General features: G+C 44.7%; 1 protein-coding gene across 5 annotated transcripts in view; it reads left to right on the forward strand.

The window, feature by feature from the left end:
* akap7 (A kinase (PRKA) anchor protein 7) overlaps positions 1–12,935 on the forward strand; it is a 20,850-nt gene extending 7,915 nt beyond the window's left edge. For all 5 annotated transcript variants that reach the window (XM_077553276.1, XM_077553272.1, XM_077553273.1 and 2 more), the window contains 4 exons: positions 165–277; positions 1,264–1,310; positions 1,638–1,738; positions 10,058–12,935. In XM_077553276.1, coding sequence (XP_077409402.1) covers positions 165–277; positions 1,264–1,310; positions 1,638–1,738; positions 10,058–10,260 — 464 coding nt within the window. In that variant the 3' untranslated portion in view covers positions 10,261–12,935. The remainder of the gene's footprint in view (positions 1–164; positions 278–1,263; positions 1,311–1,637; positions 1,739–10,057) is intronic.
* Positions 12,936–18,352: the final 5,417 nt, after the last annotated feature.

Raw genomic sequence — 18,352 nt, forward strand, 5'->3', positions numbered from 1 at the left:
CGGCCGCCATTTTGACAGTATAGAAAAGGCGCTGGCCAACGCCACCCTTTTAACAATGATTAACAGCTGTTGTGTAGCAGCTGCCACAACGAGAAGAGGCACCAAAAAAGTGACTCTTGAAGAGGCAACGACGTGTGACGCACAATTGTCCGTGTGTGTTGCAGAGTTACTGTGCGGTCGTTTCAAGGAGCGAGGACTTGTGGAAGGCGACGCTCGTGGCTTTCAACCTCATCTCACCATCATGAAGTTGTCCAGAGCTCCAAAGCTCAGATCGCAGGTACAGCACACGCACACGCACACAGTTGTTAAAGTGTGACATTTGGAGACAAATCTTGTCCTTACTTTCCCACAGGCTTTAAAGGTATTAGAAGACACTTGAGAAAATATTCCTTGGCACTTGTCCAACAATTTAAAGCCGAGCGTATTTGCTTGAAGCTGTCGGTCAGTCCCGGTTGAAACAAACTGTCAAAGTGACTCGTAAACCAAAAGAGAATGAAACATTGGGTACTTAAACATCCACATGCTCAACATAAGAAACAAAGTCATCCTGAAAATAAACCAGCTTAAGGCTAACAGAACGTGAAAGGCCGTAGACGGGCTGACCGAAATGCGATGGCAATGTCCAGGCTTGAAGGACGTGCAACTTGAGGACAATACGGCAACCTCCAAGTGGCTTTGCCGTACTCGATACTCGGCCCCGAGTGCAAATGTTTCTAAATCCAGCTTGAAAAGTTTTCCCCCCGTACTTTTGATTGAGGCCTTTTAAACAATTGAAATCCTTTTTGTGTGTGTTAATGACGTGGTTATTTCTTTTCTTGTCTTGTAAATGTTTTTCAAGTCTTCGGTGAAGGAATCTCAGTCACATTGCTGTTGTTTGTAAATGCTTTTGGAGGTGCTGTCTTTTTGCGTGTCGCCCTTCCAAAACCTGAAATAACGAGCGCCTGTTCCTGCCAATGATTGGCCCCGCCCCCTTTCACACACCAAGTAGCAACACGTACAGAGAACACAACAATTGTAAAAGTAGGACTGCAGGACGAGCCTTGCCTGACCTTCTTCCGGCCCTGAAGTAGACGCGAGTGCGTTTCTTCGCTGGGCAGACCTCAGTGCTGACCGGTTGCGCCACAAGATGGTACTACACTTACGGCTGTAAAAGCCCACATTAGGACTTGCCTGTAACCTATCAAACCCCATGAAAAATGTGTCTGAAGGATTCTTGTGCTACGACGAGGTCATGCCCATTCTTTGTTTGTCTTTTCCTTCAAGGGTCTCAAGCGCGTGGACCCTTCGCTGTACTCCAACTACACCAGCAGGTGGGCACACTCGTCTTTAGGCTCGCACACGTCACGTCACGCCATGACAGCCAATAGATAAACCTCTTGAGGCAACTTGAAAATGAGCATTTTAGTAACAGCTGTCAGTGTCAAATTGTGGCATTGTCAACACTTCATCAATTAACGGGACATTCAATGTGTTTTGACCTGTGTGCAATTTGTTGTCATATTTCTATGCATCACGTGGAAAATAGACTTCATAAAGGCTTATCTACGATGCTAATAGCACTCATTCCTTGTGTTTGAGATCATATTCAATGAAAACTTAAAGTTGATAGCATTTGAATGATGTGAATTGGTGTGCAGGTTTTTTGGCGACCAGATGGTGGAGCGTCTGGATCTTTGCTCCATGCTGAAAAAGAAGCAGCAGGACGGCTACTACCACACGGAGACGTCGCTGCAACTCGGTCAGGGGGCCAACACGCGCACACACACACACACACACACACGCACACGCACACACGCACACACACACGTCTGGGAGGTGGGAGGTGACAGATGCAATGCTATATGCAGCCACAAGGGGGCTCTGTTAGACGGCACATTTGTATACCGCATGACAGCTGCTTACGTTTCGTCTCTTTCTCCACATGTGAAAGATGTGGAGAATTAAGATTTCACTTTGGTCCAACATGCTTCATTATTTGAAAAGAGACAGGGCTGGAATCATCGTTTGCTTTATTAGCAAGAAAAAAGTAGCGCACTCTTGAGTGAACCCGAGACGGGTACAAGTGTGGCGCTGACATCACATACAAAATGATGGCTAACCTTGAATCTGGCTAATACTTAGTGCCTCTAAAACAAGCTTAGGCCCACTAACTAGTGGGAATGAAATGCAACCTGCGCTGGTTAGGCCTTCATTTCTTCCAAACATTTCCGTTAAGAGAGGAGTCTCATCATCACATGCGTCAAATTCCACCTAAGCGACCAAATGTCTGTGTCATGCGTGCAAGGGCACGCAAACGCGTGTATATGTTGATTCCCTTCTCACAGCCAATCAATGCAGGTGACACTTTGGGCAGGTAGGACATGTCAATTGTGAGATTGATTGTCATCAAACCAATGCAGGAATTCAATTGCAAGGCCCTGGATTTGGTGGGCAAAACATTTGGCAGTAAATGGTAATACTGTGCCAGGATCTGAAAGCACTTTGGCCGCTGTCGGGTGAGCGCGTTTTTGCTTCTTAACAGTAATAATCAAAGAAAAAGGGCAAGAATTCTATCTTGCAAGGCTCCAGCAACATGGCCGAGATGTTCGGAAAAGGTTACAATTAGCCGCAAAAGGCTTCCGATCTGGCTTGGCTTTTGTGCGCTTAATGATTGAAAGGCTGCGTGATAAAGGAGCGTCGCACCCAACCGTTATCTGCGCCCTGCAGTGACGTGTTCAGCACTTTGGACCCACGCGCTCGTTTAGTCAGGGATTGTTTATCCGATCACTTTGTGTCTTAGTGGATGCTTACGTGGAGCTTCATGATGCGTCACGGTCGTGACGGAGGTTGAGCCGACACAACGTTTAAGCTCAGCAAATAGCGTCCCGTATGTATCGACAGTATGTGCATGCGTGTGTGAGGGACGGCAGAGACATGCTTCACTTGACTCATCACCTTTCACCTTGTTCACTTGTTTGTAACCCTCAATTAATCCCACGGGCGGAGCCGAGGGGTTAGCGTTAGCAAGGTGTGCCCTTTCTCGGGAACACTTAAACTAGCTTTGACTGACTGTAGTGTTACATTTGACACGATTGACGGCTGCTTATGTGTCGACTTGGAACTGAAAAGGGTCACTTTCAAGTGACATTGCCATCTACTGGCCCGGCATGCGTATTGCAGTTTGACACACCATTGGAATAGTCCATGTGGATTATTGGAGAAAAGAAGACGTTGACGACCACTAGCACACCTGATTCACATAATCAGCTCATCAGCATGCCTGATAATGATCCTGATTTTTAGTATCACGCGTGTTGGTAGGCGGATTAATTAAAATCTGTGATATGATCTGAACAGTGAGGTTTTTTTTTGATCCACTGCACCAAGTGATTAATACTTAAAAGTAAAAAAAAAGTGCATCAATATACATATTAAAAATGGAATAGCCCCTGAATCGTTAGCAAATTGTGAGGTGTTCAAAGATTCCCACCCCTACCACCCATATGCGCAAGTCACACCAGCCCCCAAACCAGATGTCTGTCGTAGTACCAAGACTGACCTATGAGGGGCATCGTAGTACCACAGGGTATCTACACTGCCATAAAGAAGAAGTACAAGAAGCTAGGCTAACAGTTAGCTTGATATTTCTTGTGTTGAATGACGTGTGACACTTTATCAACAGTTCACTGAGCGTCCTGATTGGCTACGGTTCCATTTCACGTCAGTCATGGAATCTGTTTTTCAGCGCGACAAACAGCTTCATTTGTGATCATATTTGGTGACGTGTCCATCCTCAGTTTTGCCGTCTTAAGTCAACATTTCCAGGGCACTTTGGTGAATTGTCACTTCCCGTCCATGACGACGACGAGAGATTGATGTCAAGCATTTGCCGTTGTGGCCAATCATCTCGCAGCACCAAATGGCCTTTCCAAAACCTTCTTTTCATCCATCTGCTTTATTTGACAGTGTCATGGAAATTGTTCATTTGGAATGTGAGGCAAGTGTGAAATATGCAGCAACCATCATTTCCTTGCCTTGGACCACTTGCAGAAGGCGGGAGCAAATAATGTAACATCTGCGTCACAGCACTTTAAGCAACACACGCCAATATAACAATACTCAGATTCTTTATGCTTTGCAAAAAAATGACAACTATTGCACATTGACAGTAGTTGAGTAAAACTCTAGTTGGGCTGCATGGCTTTTTTTTAACTGCCACCTGGTGGCCAAGTGGCAAACATCAGGAGTCACAGTGAATGATTTTGAAATGCATATTCTGAATTTGTATTCTTTCATATTGTTTGAGACAGCACGCACGCACGCACGCCAAAAAGATCCTCTCAATAATAGAAATTTGCATGCGGCAGCAGGCGCAGCTGCCGACCATTCAACAAGCATTATTCAAGCTACAGTGACGAGAGGGGGGCGGCGCCTGTGCCCCCCCTTTCTTAATGCACACACACATATTCAGTCTCACGTCCTCTCTGCCTTTGTCCCCCCCCGACACCCAAGTAATCCTCTCAACCCTCAAACATGAAACGGTCCTTTTGCATCATGTTAAACATGGAGGTGCCCCCCCCCACACACACACACACAAACACGCACACACACGTACGGATACATGAAAAATGCCGGTCATCTCGTGTCGCGGCGCACATCCACCAGCAGCGATCTCCCTCCCTCTCTTGCTCCTCCTCGTCCTCCTCCTCCTCGGCGTGTCAGCGCAAAGTGAAGCCAGAAGAGGCGAGCGTTTCGCCACTCGCTGGTTTTTGTCGTCGATGCAGCCTTCATTCTTCTGACGGAGACATTTTTGGGGGAATCCATTTTCCTCTTAACAAGGACTTTGAGGGAGTTGGGCGGCGCCAGTATTGACCACCGAGGTTCAGTTGAATGCTCAACTCCTTTTCAAATCTGTTTTGTTTTTTGGGGGGGTAAGAAGAAGAGAGGGGGGGCGGGGGGTTCTGGCAAAGTGGCGCCATGGGTCAGCTGTGCTGCTTCCCTTTCTCACAAACGGAGGAGAAAATCAGTAAGTGTGCGTGCGTGCGTCTTTCGGGATGGCGTGTCCTGCACACGCACGCACGCCAACCAGCGTTTGTGTGTGCGTGTTGGGGGAGGACAATTGGGAGTTTGACGCTGGAGGTCATCAGGATCGTGTGTGTGTGTGTGTGTCTTCAGCATGTGACCTGTTAGCAAAATGGCTGCCTTGTAAAAGAAGTGTTGTATGTGCAAAGGGATTCCATTTAAGACGTGCCCTGATGATGAGACCCCCCCACCCCCCCAAGCCCAGAAGTCACAAGAGATGTCAGCAAGTCTCGTGGGAGCATCCAATGTCTGAACTCGTCATTTATTTCTTGGGGGTGTAGTGTATTTTTTGGAGTGTGTTAGCGGTGACGTGAGCGGACGCTTGTTCCACTCGAGCTGCCTCATCATTCATTCACAGCGACGCTTGTAAGCAGTTTTTGGATCATATTTAGTGGCTGCAACATGCTCGGCGGTGCTGATGTGGACCGGAAGACGCAATTAGGATCACGGCAAATGATCTTCCCTTACCTTCGTAATCGTTAGTGTTGAAATCAACCTAACATCTATGCTAATTTTCTTTAGCCCCTCTATGGAATTTCACATGCTAGCATTAAGCTAGCAGACTTTGGTTTGATGACATTATGGATATCAAATGTTGAACTGCTTTTTGTGTGTGCCAGTTTTAGTCAACAAACAGCTTGAGTTAGTCCACTTCGATCTTTGTATTTGGAGAAGTGTGTGCGCGAGTCTTAGTGTTCGAGTGCCAAAGTGTTCTCCGAATGTCTCAGTTATTTCTTCATGAGCAGAAAGTCACAACAGGCTGTAAGAAATACTTTCTAAAGTGTGTGTGTTTTGATAGCATAAGCACAGATCTTGACTGGCCAAAAGTGTCCCCCAAAATGGATACAATTGGTCAATGTCCACGTGGGGGGGGCTTTGTGGGTGACCAATATCAAAATCACATTCTCATTCAGCATGCATCGCAATTGCTGTTTATTTTTATGTATTTATTTTTGGGTGGCTTTTCTGCAACGTGCTGCTTCTGGAGACGTGAGGACTGCATTCAAGACTGTGCTCGCCCCCGTACAGACGTGTTGCTTCTTTAAACCAGTCAGTGCACCCTAAAAATAGTCTTGCGCTGTACCTGCCCGTTCACCTCCGTGCTTGCCGCACAGCCACGAGTCGGGCTGATGATTGAACAGCGACGCCTGCCATGATACGCTTTACAGGCTTGTTGTGCGCCATCAAGGCAGACTTTGCCCCTCGTCAAGTGCTTCCATCGCAAGCTTCATGCTCGTTGTGCCGCACAGACACAAGCCATCCAATAGACGAGGAAGGACGTCATGTTGCTTGTGCTTATTTTCCCCACGACCGCCCCGCCCCTCGCCTCCCCGCCCCACGCGCTCTCTCGCAGCTGCATGGCTATAAACAGTCGGCCCACTGTGGCCTACTTCGGAGGTGGAGGGAGAAAAGGGGCAAAGAGAGAGAGATGCCGGGAGCCAAGACTAATGAGAGGGGGGAGGCGTGGTGGGGGGTTGCCTGGGAAGAGAACAAACGCGTGTGTCCCTCAGATGTTGCCCGCCGTGGCGAGCGCAGCAAGACGTGCGGCTTTGCATGCGAGTGGCCGATGCCGTCCTGGCCAACAGGACGTCATGTTCGGACCCACAAAAGGCAGACGTAGCACAACGGCCGCAAGGATTCTGTTTGGTGGAGGTGGCACACACGCGTGTGTGTGTGTGTGTGTGTGTGTGTGTGTGTGTGTGTGTGTGTGTGTGTGTGTGTGTGTGTGTGTGTGTGTGTGTGTGTGTGTGTGTGTGTGTGTGTGTGTGTGTGTGTGTGTGTGTGCAACGGTGATCTTTCTCCCCTGAACAGAAGCAGGCGTCCTCTTCCCTTTTTTCAATTCTGTGCGCACCATTAATGTGCTCTTGTTGCCAATTGTTGCTCTGTGGGATGTTTGTGATTGTTCATTCCCTCTCGCCTCGCTTTCCTTTTTTTTGGTCACACTTCATGTTAAGCCCAATTTCCTTGCCAGACATTTTGTGAGCCTTTCCAGCCAAAAGTAGGACGAGCTTTTGCAGTGAAATAGCTTTGAAATGTGACCATTTGTCTCTTTCTTTTCTTTTTTTTTTTTTTAACCCAAAGCTGGCGCGGCTGGGCCTTTCCTTTGCCTCCCCAATTCATCGTCAGCTGTTGAGATGGCGCTTGGCCTGCAGGTTCTGCTGCGGCCCGCCTGCCCATCCTTCCTCATTGGGCCACTTGGGGAAGATGGATGTCCACGAGCGTCAAACAGAAACATTTCGCACGCAATCCTTCCAAGCAGGCTCCAAAAGAAGATTTTTTTCTTGTTGTTTTCATTTCCTCTTGGATCGGTGAAAATGTGGACAGTTGATTGCCGAGCTGCGCACGTTGAATAAACACGAGGGCCAAGATGGCCACCTCGTCGACCCTGTCCGCCAATGACCTGGTGACTTCACGCCGCCGGCCATCTTTCTTGAGAGTCCAAACCAGCCTTCCAATTCCTTGCTTAGCCATCAGGAAAAGGCTCCTGATCGTTCCGTTCATGCATTCATTTTCTGAAGCGCGGGTGCGTTGGAGCCCCTCCCGGCGGTCGACGGGCAGTCGGCGGCCTCAAATCACTTCTCCGCCATCAATCGCTCATCCTTCGATCCCGCCAGCCACAATGACATCATTATTGGGAATTGGAGGTCGTCAGCCATTTGACGCTTGCTAGTTTGAAGTGACTGCTAGCATTAGCTTGACGTGGGCTCAAAATGTCTTCCAGGTCCGTATGAGCATCTTTCCTTTGGGTGTGAACTCGGTGGTCCGCATCTGCTGTCTTTCCCCGGCAAATGTCCTCCGCCTGTCCCGTCCCATGTCCACCAAGGACGCTTCCTTCCACAATCCTTTCACCTTTACGCATCTTTTGTCCCTTCATCTCAGACGTGCCAAATAAGCTCGTGTTTTGTCTCAAAGCAAATCAGCTTCGTGTCAAAGCAACGAGTCACTCGCACACATTGTCGGGCTGCCAACGTAAAACCAAATCAAGTGGCCTGCTAACGAATTAATTCAAGCCTCAGAGCGATGACGACGTCTTCTTTTAAAAGTGAGTGCTCGAGTGGATGTTGCGTCTCCTGCCAGTCTTCAAGGCGACTTTATAAAAAGCTCACTCCCACATGGACTCTTTTCAAGCCTGGCTGGAATTGCCATCGCACAAATCCCAAACTGCTGCTTGTTTGAAGAGAAATGTTTGTCCGGTTGCTATGCGACGTCGTTGCGCTGTTGCAGATTTTCCCACACAGTCCAGACTCGATGGGTGCCCAGACGTAAACCCAAAGCAGACGCTTGGTCTTCATCCGCTAACATTGTGGAGCGCACACTTTGCTTTTAAAGGCCCTTCAATCCAATATTTGTCTTGGCGCTTTGTCTTGGAAAGAAGCAGCCGTAGCTAAGCTAGCTGCAAAATGCCCGCAAGGTCCATGCGTTTTCCCGTCAAATCGGTTGCATAACAATCTTTAGGCTGGATTCAAAGCTTTTCTTTGTGATGCAAGATTGTGGTGCGGCCAACCCAAATGAAAGCCTGACCAATTCCGGAACGGCCTTGAGGTGAAAAGACAAGCTTTCCAGTTTCGCTACAAATGAAGATTTAACGAGTCTTCAGCTGTCTCGGAAGCAGTACAATGGTTCGAATTCATCCAAGACCTTCACCATGAGCGTTTGTTAGTGGGGAGTACGAAGTGAGGAAAATGCTGAGGAAAATGTGGGCAGCGGTAGCCAAATATTGGCACTCTGGCTGCGTTCAGACCGCAGGCGTTTCTGCTTCCAATGGGATTCGTCCTCAAATTCCGTTTTTCGGGCTGACTGTCCAAATGGGATCTGGCCCTGATCAGGCGGCGCCACATTCTTGACCCCGACAGGATTTGACGCAACGGAGGCGTTGCCTCGTCCAGCATGTCTAGCGCTTGATGTCATCCAATTGCCGGAATGCTTCCACGCATATTATGACCTCTTTTGGGGGCTGGCGGGGTTTCAGTCATGTGATTGCTATTGGAGAGTTATGGCGGCTTTCACGCCGTAAAAGCTTTGTTGGGTTAGGGTTAGGGTTAGAAATGTTGCTTTGATTCATTTTCAGAATCAAACCATCAGTCATCAAATCTTTATCGACTGGAAGGGCAAATATTCCAATGGAATGAAAAAAGTGGACAAGAGCTGATTTTGTGGCCGGCTTCCATTTGATTTCGGGATGCTGATGATTTTGTGAACTGGTCCCGGCGGCGCCGTCTCACAAATGCTTGTGTTTGTGTTGCAGGTTTGACTCCGCTTCCGCTCCATCGCAAACGCTCACGTATGTGTTGGCTAACAGCGTACCAAAGTTCAAAGGGTTCAAATGGAATCGGTGATCAATCGGGAGGCTCGAGAAAACGGATGATTTGTTTTGTTCTCAAATGATTTGCATGGCAGCGTTTGACAACAACCTCAACCTGGCTTTTTTTCCAAATCAACATTTCTGTGAGACAATCCAGGTCGTCTTTACGAGGATTATTTCTAAGCTGCACTATCGACTGTCACCCTTTACAAAGAGGTGCTCAAAAGCGGAAGCCCCGTTCACACTTTGGCTGTCACGTCAGACATTTTTTTTTGTCTTCTCACTGCGAAATCCAAATAGGCCTCGGTGCGAGGAAAACATTTTTCTTCTTGATGTTGCTTTTATCACGTCTTTACTGTATGTTCTCACGTTCAAAATGACGGGCTGTTATTTTTCTAATGAAAGTTGGCATTACAAAATGTTCGTTTTTTTTTTTTTGCAGTCAAGGCAGCGGACTATTTGTCACCTTCTCCAAATGGCGGCATTTCTAAAGTGGCCAAATGGGAAGATGGCTGACATGTTGACCTTTTGTCTTGCAAATGTTTTCATTGATTCCAAACATTCGAAAATCAAACGCTTCACGAATAAACACAGCAATTAATAACATTTGCTCAGTCGCAACCTTCTTGCAATCAAATCCCCAAATGACGACATTGTATCCATTTCAGTTGAATTCTTCCTTCTCGTTTTTAGGTAGTCGGTCTGAGCCGGATGAGGCGGAGCTACGGAGGATCAGCAAGCGATTGGTGGAAGATGCCGTCAATCGCGCCGTGCAGCAATACAAACAAGAAAGCCTCCAAAACGGGGGCGGGCCCAATGCAGGTCAGCCGCCGGCAAACGCAGACGGGACTGCGACGAGCAAGACGACGGGCGCCGTGACGGACAGCATGAAGTGAAGCGACGAGACCCGCAGCTGACCGCAAATTGGCCTGACTTGGGTGGCCGTGACAATCGGTGGTACCTGAACTGGAACGAATGGCAAAATGTCGGGTCCGCTTGGTCATTTGCTGGCTAAACTTTGCGGCCATCCTGGCATAAATGAGCGGTTGGGCTATCTTTGCTAGCTAGCTAGCTGGAAAGCCACTTTAGCAAGCTGGACTCGGGTAGCTGCTTCTTCTCATTCGTCCCAAATGTCTCGGCCGTTCACGCCGCAGGGTACCTGCAAACGTCCCTTGGCTAATTGCTAACGTGCTAACCTTCTACTTTTGAGTCGGGTCAGGATTGTCGGACTCGGCAAAAGTCACCACAGGATGGGCTTTGAAAGCACAGCTTGTTTTGTAGGCGTTCTTTTTGGGTGAGCTGGCGTTGTTGAACGCGTTGAGACCGTCATCCAAATCAATCCGCAAAATAACACAAATGTCGAAATTCAGCACAGTTTGCATATTGTTGGATGAGCAAGCATTGATGGTGTGTTTGGCGGGCGCGAGGTGGAAATCTTCCACACACATGCCTGAGGTGAAAATCCCACCTGTGAAAAAACAGATGGCTATTTTTGGATATATACTTTTGCCCCTCCCACATATTTTCAAGACATGGAAAGTTTGCGAACGATGAGGCGCAGGATGCCGACACTTGTTCGGAAGCATCATCTCACGCTTTGGAGTCCTCCCTCCGTTTGCCTCGTGCATCCGAATCGCAAACCACTCCCCCAACATTTGCCCACTGCAAGCCTGTCGCCGTCCAACATGGACGCCAAAGCATTTCTTCCGCTGGATATGAGGACGGATTGACCAGACGTCCCATTGCTAATATTGACATTGACCAGAAATAAGTAGAAATATTGGTAACAGAGTTGGAATTTTGAGGGAAAAAATCTCAAATGATATAAAGTATTTTTTAAATGATTTCATCATATCGTCTTTGTTCTTGTAAATATGGATTTTGTGTAAAATGTTGCATTTTTTTTTTCCACAAGAACATATGTAAATGATCAGAAAAAAATTCTGTTATTCCAACGATTTTATTCAGCATTTCAAATGATTGCTTAGTGAATTTTAATGAGATTTTTAGTTGTTTTTTTTAATTACAATTTTTTCCTGATCGTATTGAAAGTTTTCCTTTAAAGGATTACTCAACAGGAAGTTAGACTCTTGCTCGCCACACTAAAATTCGAATTTGCCGCTCAAAGGGGGTGTGGCCTGAAGGGAGTGTTGGGTTGCGAGTGGGGTTGGGCGTGGTCTGCCTGTGATTGACAGCTGCAACTCGCTAAGAAGCCCTTCATGCGCCACAAGTGACGGAGTATGTCTTGTCTCGTGTAATGAGACGATTAACAGCCAAATTGTCTTCATCTCCGCGTTTAAACTTAAGATGGCACTAAATGCACATGTTTTGCCCCAAATGTACTAAAGTGTAAAAATAATGACCAGGACATTTACACAGCATTTGTAGCCACCATTTTATACAGTTTATCAGCAAAAAAAGTTACTCCTTAAAAACATCTATTTTCTCATGTTATTTAAAATAAAGAAAAGAAAAAAAAGCTGTCCGGGTACCAATGAGGGTTTCTGAGAATGAAAGGTAAGAGAATGACTTGTTAATGTGAGGACATTTTAGTTTTCTTCAATTGCTTCCAGGAAGAGTTTCCTTCCTTTGCAAAGTCCATCATTTGCCTTCCGAGCAACGTTTGTGTGCTTTTATTTGGCAAAACGTGCCGTTCATCAACACTGCGAACGTTGGGCTGCGGTGAGCACATTTCAAGTTTTACAATTTGTCAACTGCTCCTCTTTATAATTTAAAAAAATAATATATTGGTTTCCCTTCTTGTGTGATGAGGCAGATTTGTAGCTGTAACAAAGTGGCCACGTGAACTCGCGGCGCTCCCGTCCGCCGACGTCTTGAACATTCTCCACATTTGCTATATGAAGGTTGTGATTGAGCATTTACTCGTTTTGGTTTTTGCACTTCATGATCACAACTGACGATTTTCTGTCGGACTTGAGCGATTTGGATTTTTTTTTCTTTTTCTGGCTGTTTCTGATATTTGATACAATGCACTTCCATAACCTATTACTTAAAAAGTAGGTAATGAATGAAATAATTGATATTTTACAACAAACAGTAAATGTTTTTATTTTCTTGTTTTTGGCGGGCGGGCGGTCAGTGTTTGAATGTCATGACCTTTGTCTTTGTAATGTATATTTGAAAAAAGAGCCAATTTTTGTCTCAATTTGAAAGTGGTCGGTGCTGTTTTTTTTTGGTGTGTTTTTGAAGATGAACAATGATGTTGACTGTTGCTTGCCACAAAGCTGGACTCGTATCGGACAAGACGGCTTTTGTAGACACGTGCGTTTGGATTTTTCACGCGCCGTCATCACGGCGCGATGCCGTCGGCCTTCAAATGAACACTTTTTCATCCAGCGTCTTCTTGTCACCAGATCCTTAAAGCTCCGTCAAATCCCCTTTAATACGCGCACCTTGTCCTCCTGACGCACATGGTTAAGTCTTGTGACAAGCGTGTGCGTGATACAATTCTCTTCTCCAGGGACTTTGTCTTGTTCCATGACTACAACAAGGAAGTGAGTGTTTTGTTGTGTCACGTGCACAATAAAAGAGGACGTGAATTTCCAAGCAATCGTCTTGTCTGACTGCTGACTTGACGCCGCCTTGCTGGGCTTGTTTATTGTTTCTGTGTTTTTGTCTTTATATTTCCCCACAAGACAGAGCACAAGGAGAAGGCGTCCTGAAGCAAATACCACCCTCGGCAAGCACTTAGCCGCCAAGAGCCGTCTCGTGGTGAGTCATCGTGTAAAGAGAACAACAAATAGCCGACTTCCTCCGACTTCATTTCAACATGTCAACTGTAAAACATCTTTTCCTTTCTTTCAGCTTATATGTGTTCAATCAATCAATTGTGTCAAGGGTTAAGTTCTTGAAAGGGTTAGGAATGAGGGATCGAGCCCTTCCTCGACCAGGATAGGGGAATTGAGGGTTAGGGTTACTTAGGGTTAGGGTTACTTAGGGTTAGAGGTTAGGGTTAGGGTTTTAGGGTTATGGTTAGGAATGAGGGACTGAGCCCTTCCTCGACCAGGATAGGGGAATTGATCCCCCCTGGGTTAGGGTTAGGGTTAGGGTTCGGAAGTTCGCACTGTGTCAAGGCAACGTGTCTCACCACATAATTAACATATACTGTTATGCGTACATACTATTATGTATGCAAATATAAAGATGTCTCTAAAGACATATAAGCGATATGCTCCCTTGTGTTTTTGATTACAGAGGATTCCCCCCGAAATGGCACAGCGGGTGGAATATAGCAATTTCCAACTCATGACCAGAGGAATTAGGAAATTTATTAAAGCTAAACACCACTTGTATCGGACCAATACTACGACTCGGGTCCCACGCAGACTCACTCGCCTGGAAGAGGAACTGGTATGGAATGTGTACCCGTCTCATCCATCAGAGAATTCGACAAATCAAAAAATTGTCAATGCAAAAAATTGGACACATGCGACGATTAAAACGTTAGAGAATCACCATGCAACTTGCATGACAGAAGCAGTGGAAGAACTTAAGAGACTTCCAAAAGACATGTGGGAAGACACGGTCGCAGTGGCAAAAAGGTGGGTCAATAAGGACCTCAGCAGAGTGGATCAGGACTGGTTAAGGGCGACAGTAGTGGAATTGCGAGAGTTGATCATGCCAACAGTGGAAACCCCACGCAAACGTCGGGCAGACATTCCATCGCGAATGCTGGACCCCGAGACAGAGCGATCAAAAACTTTTTGCTCTGAACCGAGATGGACTGATTCGGATACAGAATTTTGTCCAACAACAGTGGACGAGACAGTGCCGCAGCATGAACGATCACCAATTATCCCAGTTCCACCTATATGTACTATTACACTACAATTGCCGTCATATGAGAGGCATGAACACAACAGTGACAAATTAAACAACTGGACCTTGACACCGATACGTCCTATAGTGATTATGGGAGATTCAAACATGGCAAACCTACCACGAATTGATGACAATAGAATTCAAATTGACTGTTTTCCGGGAGCCAAACTCGACAATGCCACAAACATCTTAGAAAACAATACACCGATTACAGAGGAAGTAGAGAAAGTCATCCTCTCTTTCGGGATAAACAACCGACACCATTGCAACATGATGAATGTAAAAAAAGAATTAGGCAGACTTCTTAAAGCAGCGACGCAAACTTTCCCTCGAGCAGAAATCTTCATCCCACTATTGAATACGTCCAACAACCTTCCAAAGAAGGAATTGGCAAACGTTCAAATGATGAACTATCACATCCAGGCCTCACAGAGAAGTATAAGCAAACTTGAAAAAGAAAAGTTTAAAACAATGGGGGACAATATTCACTGGACCCTTGAAACAGGGATCCAAATGCGGAAATGCTGGAAATCTTTTTTGGACACACCCCAAACAGTTCTTCAGGAACCAGAAAATCCCCCAAGGGGACAAACAGTATTATAAACTTCTCGACGAATTTACCTGAAAGATACAGTTTTCTATATAAATATGAAAAGTAAACCTGGTGATTAAAACAACAAATAGTCAATTAAATGGATACAAGTCGGTACTAGGATGCGTAATATTGGGATTCACAACTATATATATAAAAAATAATGACGAAAATATCACAATTAATACCGCAAGGGGAGTAGTAGGATGAAGTAGTAGGATGAAGGATTTGATTGGAGTGTCTAACCAACAGAGAGTTGCACCTGCGACAACATGACTACTGGCCTTGCTCACCACTGACACCTCCTCCTCCTTTTCTAGACAAAACGAACGCCTAAACGGTTTCGTTAATATGGTTAAAATAACAATAATCACACGGAGTGGGATGACATGGACGAATCACTCGGACTTCGGGATAGAACTTGGACCTGGACACACAAGTGTAGGTTAACGCATAAGCCCTATTAAAGTTAATACTTGGATGAATGGGATTGGACAGTCGGCTCGTTGAGGATACATCCCTTTCACGTATTTGCCTCTTGACAATATCAACCAAAGATGGACCTTATACATACAAATTATTGTATCCCTGATCACTTGAATATTTTTGTTATGTAAAATAAAAATGTTGTTGTTAAACCACTTTCGCTCTTCTTCCCATTTTTCCCTCCAGATAGGAGGGAGTCAGTGGGAGGCTAGAGTCGCCAGCCCGGTCCGGCTACGGAGGGTGCGGTCCGTACAGACCCCTCTCCGAGACTCTAATCTCTCCTTCTCAATGTTTATGAGTGTGCTCTTATTTTTACTTTTCTACTCTTTCTCTTTTTCCTTCCCTATTCTCTCAAATCTTTTTGATTTCTCCACCTTTCACTCCTTCTAAAAAAAAACCTTTTTCTCTCCTCCTCCCCCCCTATTTTCTCATCTTGTTCTTCCCCCTTTCCCTCTTCCTCTCTCACACACAAAAAAACTTTTTTCCCCACATAACTTTTGCTAATATTTATCAACCCCTCCTTTTCTTCCATTTTTCTCTCTCTTCCTCCCCATATTGGTCTCCTTTTCTTTTTGTCCTCATTAAAATAAATCAAAACAATAATAACAATAATAATTTGCTTAATTAATTAATTAATAAACTTTAAATTTTCCTTCTAACTAACTCGGTCTCTGACTCTTTATATGCAAGAAAGACTGATTGAATCTGAACGATCCCTGATTTTGACCACTAGATGGCAGTTTAATTGTATACGGGTACCCCAATTGGGGGAACATGTGAACAGGTCATGTCAATTACCCATAATACACCTGTATATCCCGTTCTAAAATTAGGCTTTTAATTAATGGTTTTAACAATTTGAAGGCTGAAAATTGGTTTTAGAAGGTAAGTATGATAATAGATATTAAAAAACCCGTAAGTTAATTTGCAGTTTTACCTTTAGAAAAATGAGAACGTTTTACACCGTCAATTAAAGTAGTAGGGACAGGAATGACGTCCAGGAGGTTTCTACGTAAGTGTTAAGATAAACCTTCCAGATTGAGGCACACCTTCCAGAATGGTTAGTATATGCAGTCTTTTCATTTTGCTTACTTATATGCTTACAAATACCAGGAGCTGTGCGGTGTATGGAGCACTGGTATTATCCAAAAAATGCCAGGGGTTTTGCGATGTATGATAACACTGGCATTTTCCAACTCTCTCTTCACGTTTCTTCTTATCACCTGTACGCTCTCTTTCATTCTTTAATCCTTACTCTGACTTTTCCTCACAGTCTTTATTTCTTCTTTAATACCATTTTACTCTCTATCCCCCATTTATTCCGTCTACAACTTCGATCTTATTTAATACCCCTGTACCATATTTACTTCTCTTTCATTCTTGTCTCTAATCTTATCTTTCTTGCAATCCTCATTTCCTCTTCGGTTCTGTTTTACTCTCTATTTTCCCTCCCTCCTGATTCTTCTGCCAATAACTTCACACTTCACACTTATTTAATACCTTGTTGCCTATATACATCACTTAGTTTTAATTTATTTTATTAAACTTCGTTTCTGCTCTCTAGCGATATCTCTTGGTGATAATCGCTCCTGTACCAACATACTGTGGTAATTCATCCTACGGTTTCAACTACCTTCCCCCTCGGCTGAAAGTGAGTACATTTTATACACTTGAATATAGGGTTAGGAATGAGGGACTGAGCCCTTCTTCGACCAGGATAGGGGAGCTGATCCCCCCCTCCTGGAGCGAAAGGGAACTGCACGGTCCTTCCGTCCTTGGCACCTCCCATCGCCACGTTCCTTCCACTGATGTGTAGGCTGGCGTCTCCGCCCGTAGCGGACAACAGTCCACCCACCACCCATCATACTTTAATTACTCTCTCATATTTCTTTTTATGGTAATTAATGTATAATAATGTTTTTAATCTTTTATTTTATAGATAGGAGGCACCTTTGTATCATATGTAATCACTATCTACAAATATATTTTTATGTAGATGTTATGTATAATTAACTTTTAATCTTTTATTTATTCAATCGGAGTGGCCTATATTATATATGTAATCACTATCAATTAAAATAAAACAAAAACAATCAAAAATTCTAATTCCTAATGAGTATAATTAAATGCAAGTGTGCCTTGACAACGTTTCGGCTCTAAAGAGCCTTCTTCAGGTCTAGCACACTACAATTCTTCACTGTATTATCTGAGATGTTGCCTCTTCAAAAATCAAATCCAAACTGAGCTTCCTCTAACAGTGACTTGCCTTTATATACTGCAAGCACCATGCGCAAATAACTAATCTTAACTGCGCCTTTTTCGTTCAAATAATTAGGGAAAGCGTCCTATTTATTTTCTATGTAATACTTACATGTAAACCAATATGAAATGTTATTTATATACCAATGTGCCACCAACCCTAATGTATTTATGCTTTTTATGGTTTTGTTAATTACTTAAACTTCTCTGTATGAATTTTGCATATTTTAATGTATTTATGTTTTTTATGGTATTATTGATTATTTATACTTCTATGTGTGAATTTGACATGTTTTAATGGTTAGGAGTAGAGGTTAGGGTTAGGTTTTTGTAAAGGGGTTAACTATTTCCCGCCTCATCAAATTGACTGGACGGTTGCCGAAATACCAAGGGCAAGGCACTGGCCGGCGCTCGTCATACAGCACTCTTATGCTTATGTCTCTCACCTCTGTTTAATAAAAATCTTAATATAATGAAAAATCCTCATATAATAAATAATGTGTCTGACCTGTACACTCCATAAGAGTTTCCTTTTGCGATACTTGGCCACTAATCAAGCAAAAAGGTATCCAGGCTAAGATCTGCTTTCAATAACCCACTCCGAGGGTTGGGTTTAGGGTTTGGACCAAGGTAGGGTTTATATAGGGCCCCAAATGGTTGAGGTTAGGGTTAGGGGTTGGGGTTAGGGCACCCTTCCTAGAATATATAGTAGTTCAACTGGTTGAGTTTAGGGTTAGGGGTTAGGGTTAGGGTTAGGGTTAGGGTTAGGGGTTAGGGTTAGGGTTGGGGTTAGGGTTAGGGTTGGGGTT

This window comes from Vanacampus margaritifer, chromosome 19, assembly GCF_051991255.1.
Source record: "Vanacampus margaritifer isolate UIUO_Vmar chromosome 19, RoL_Vmar_1.0, whole genome shotgun sequence".
NCBI lineage: Eukaryota > Metazoa > Chordata > Actinopteri > Syngnathiformes > Syngnathidae > Vanacampus > Vanacampus margaritifer.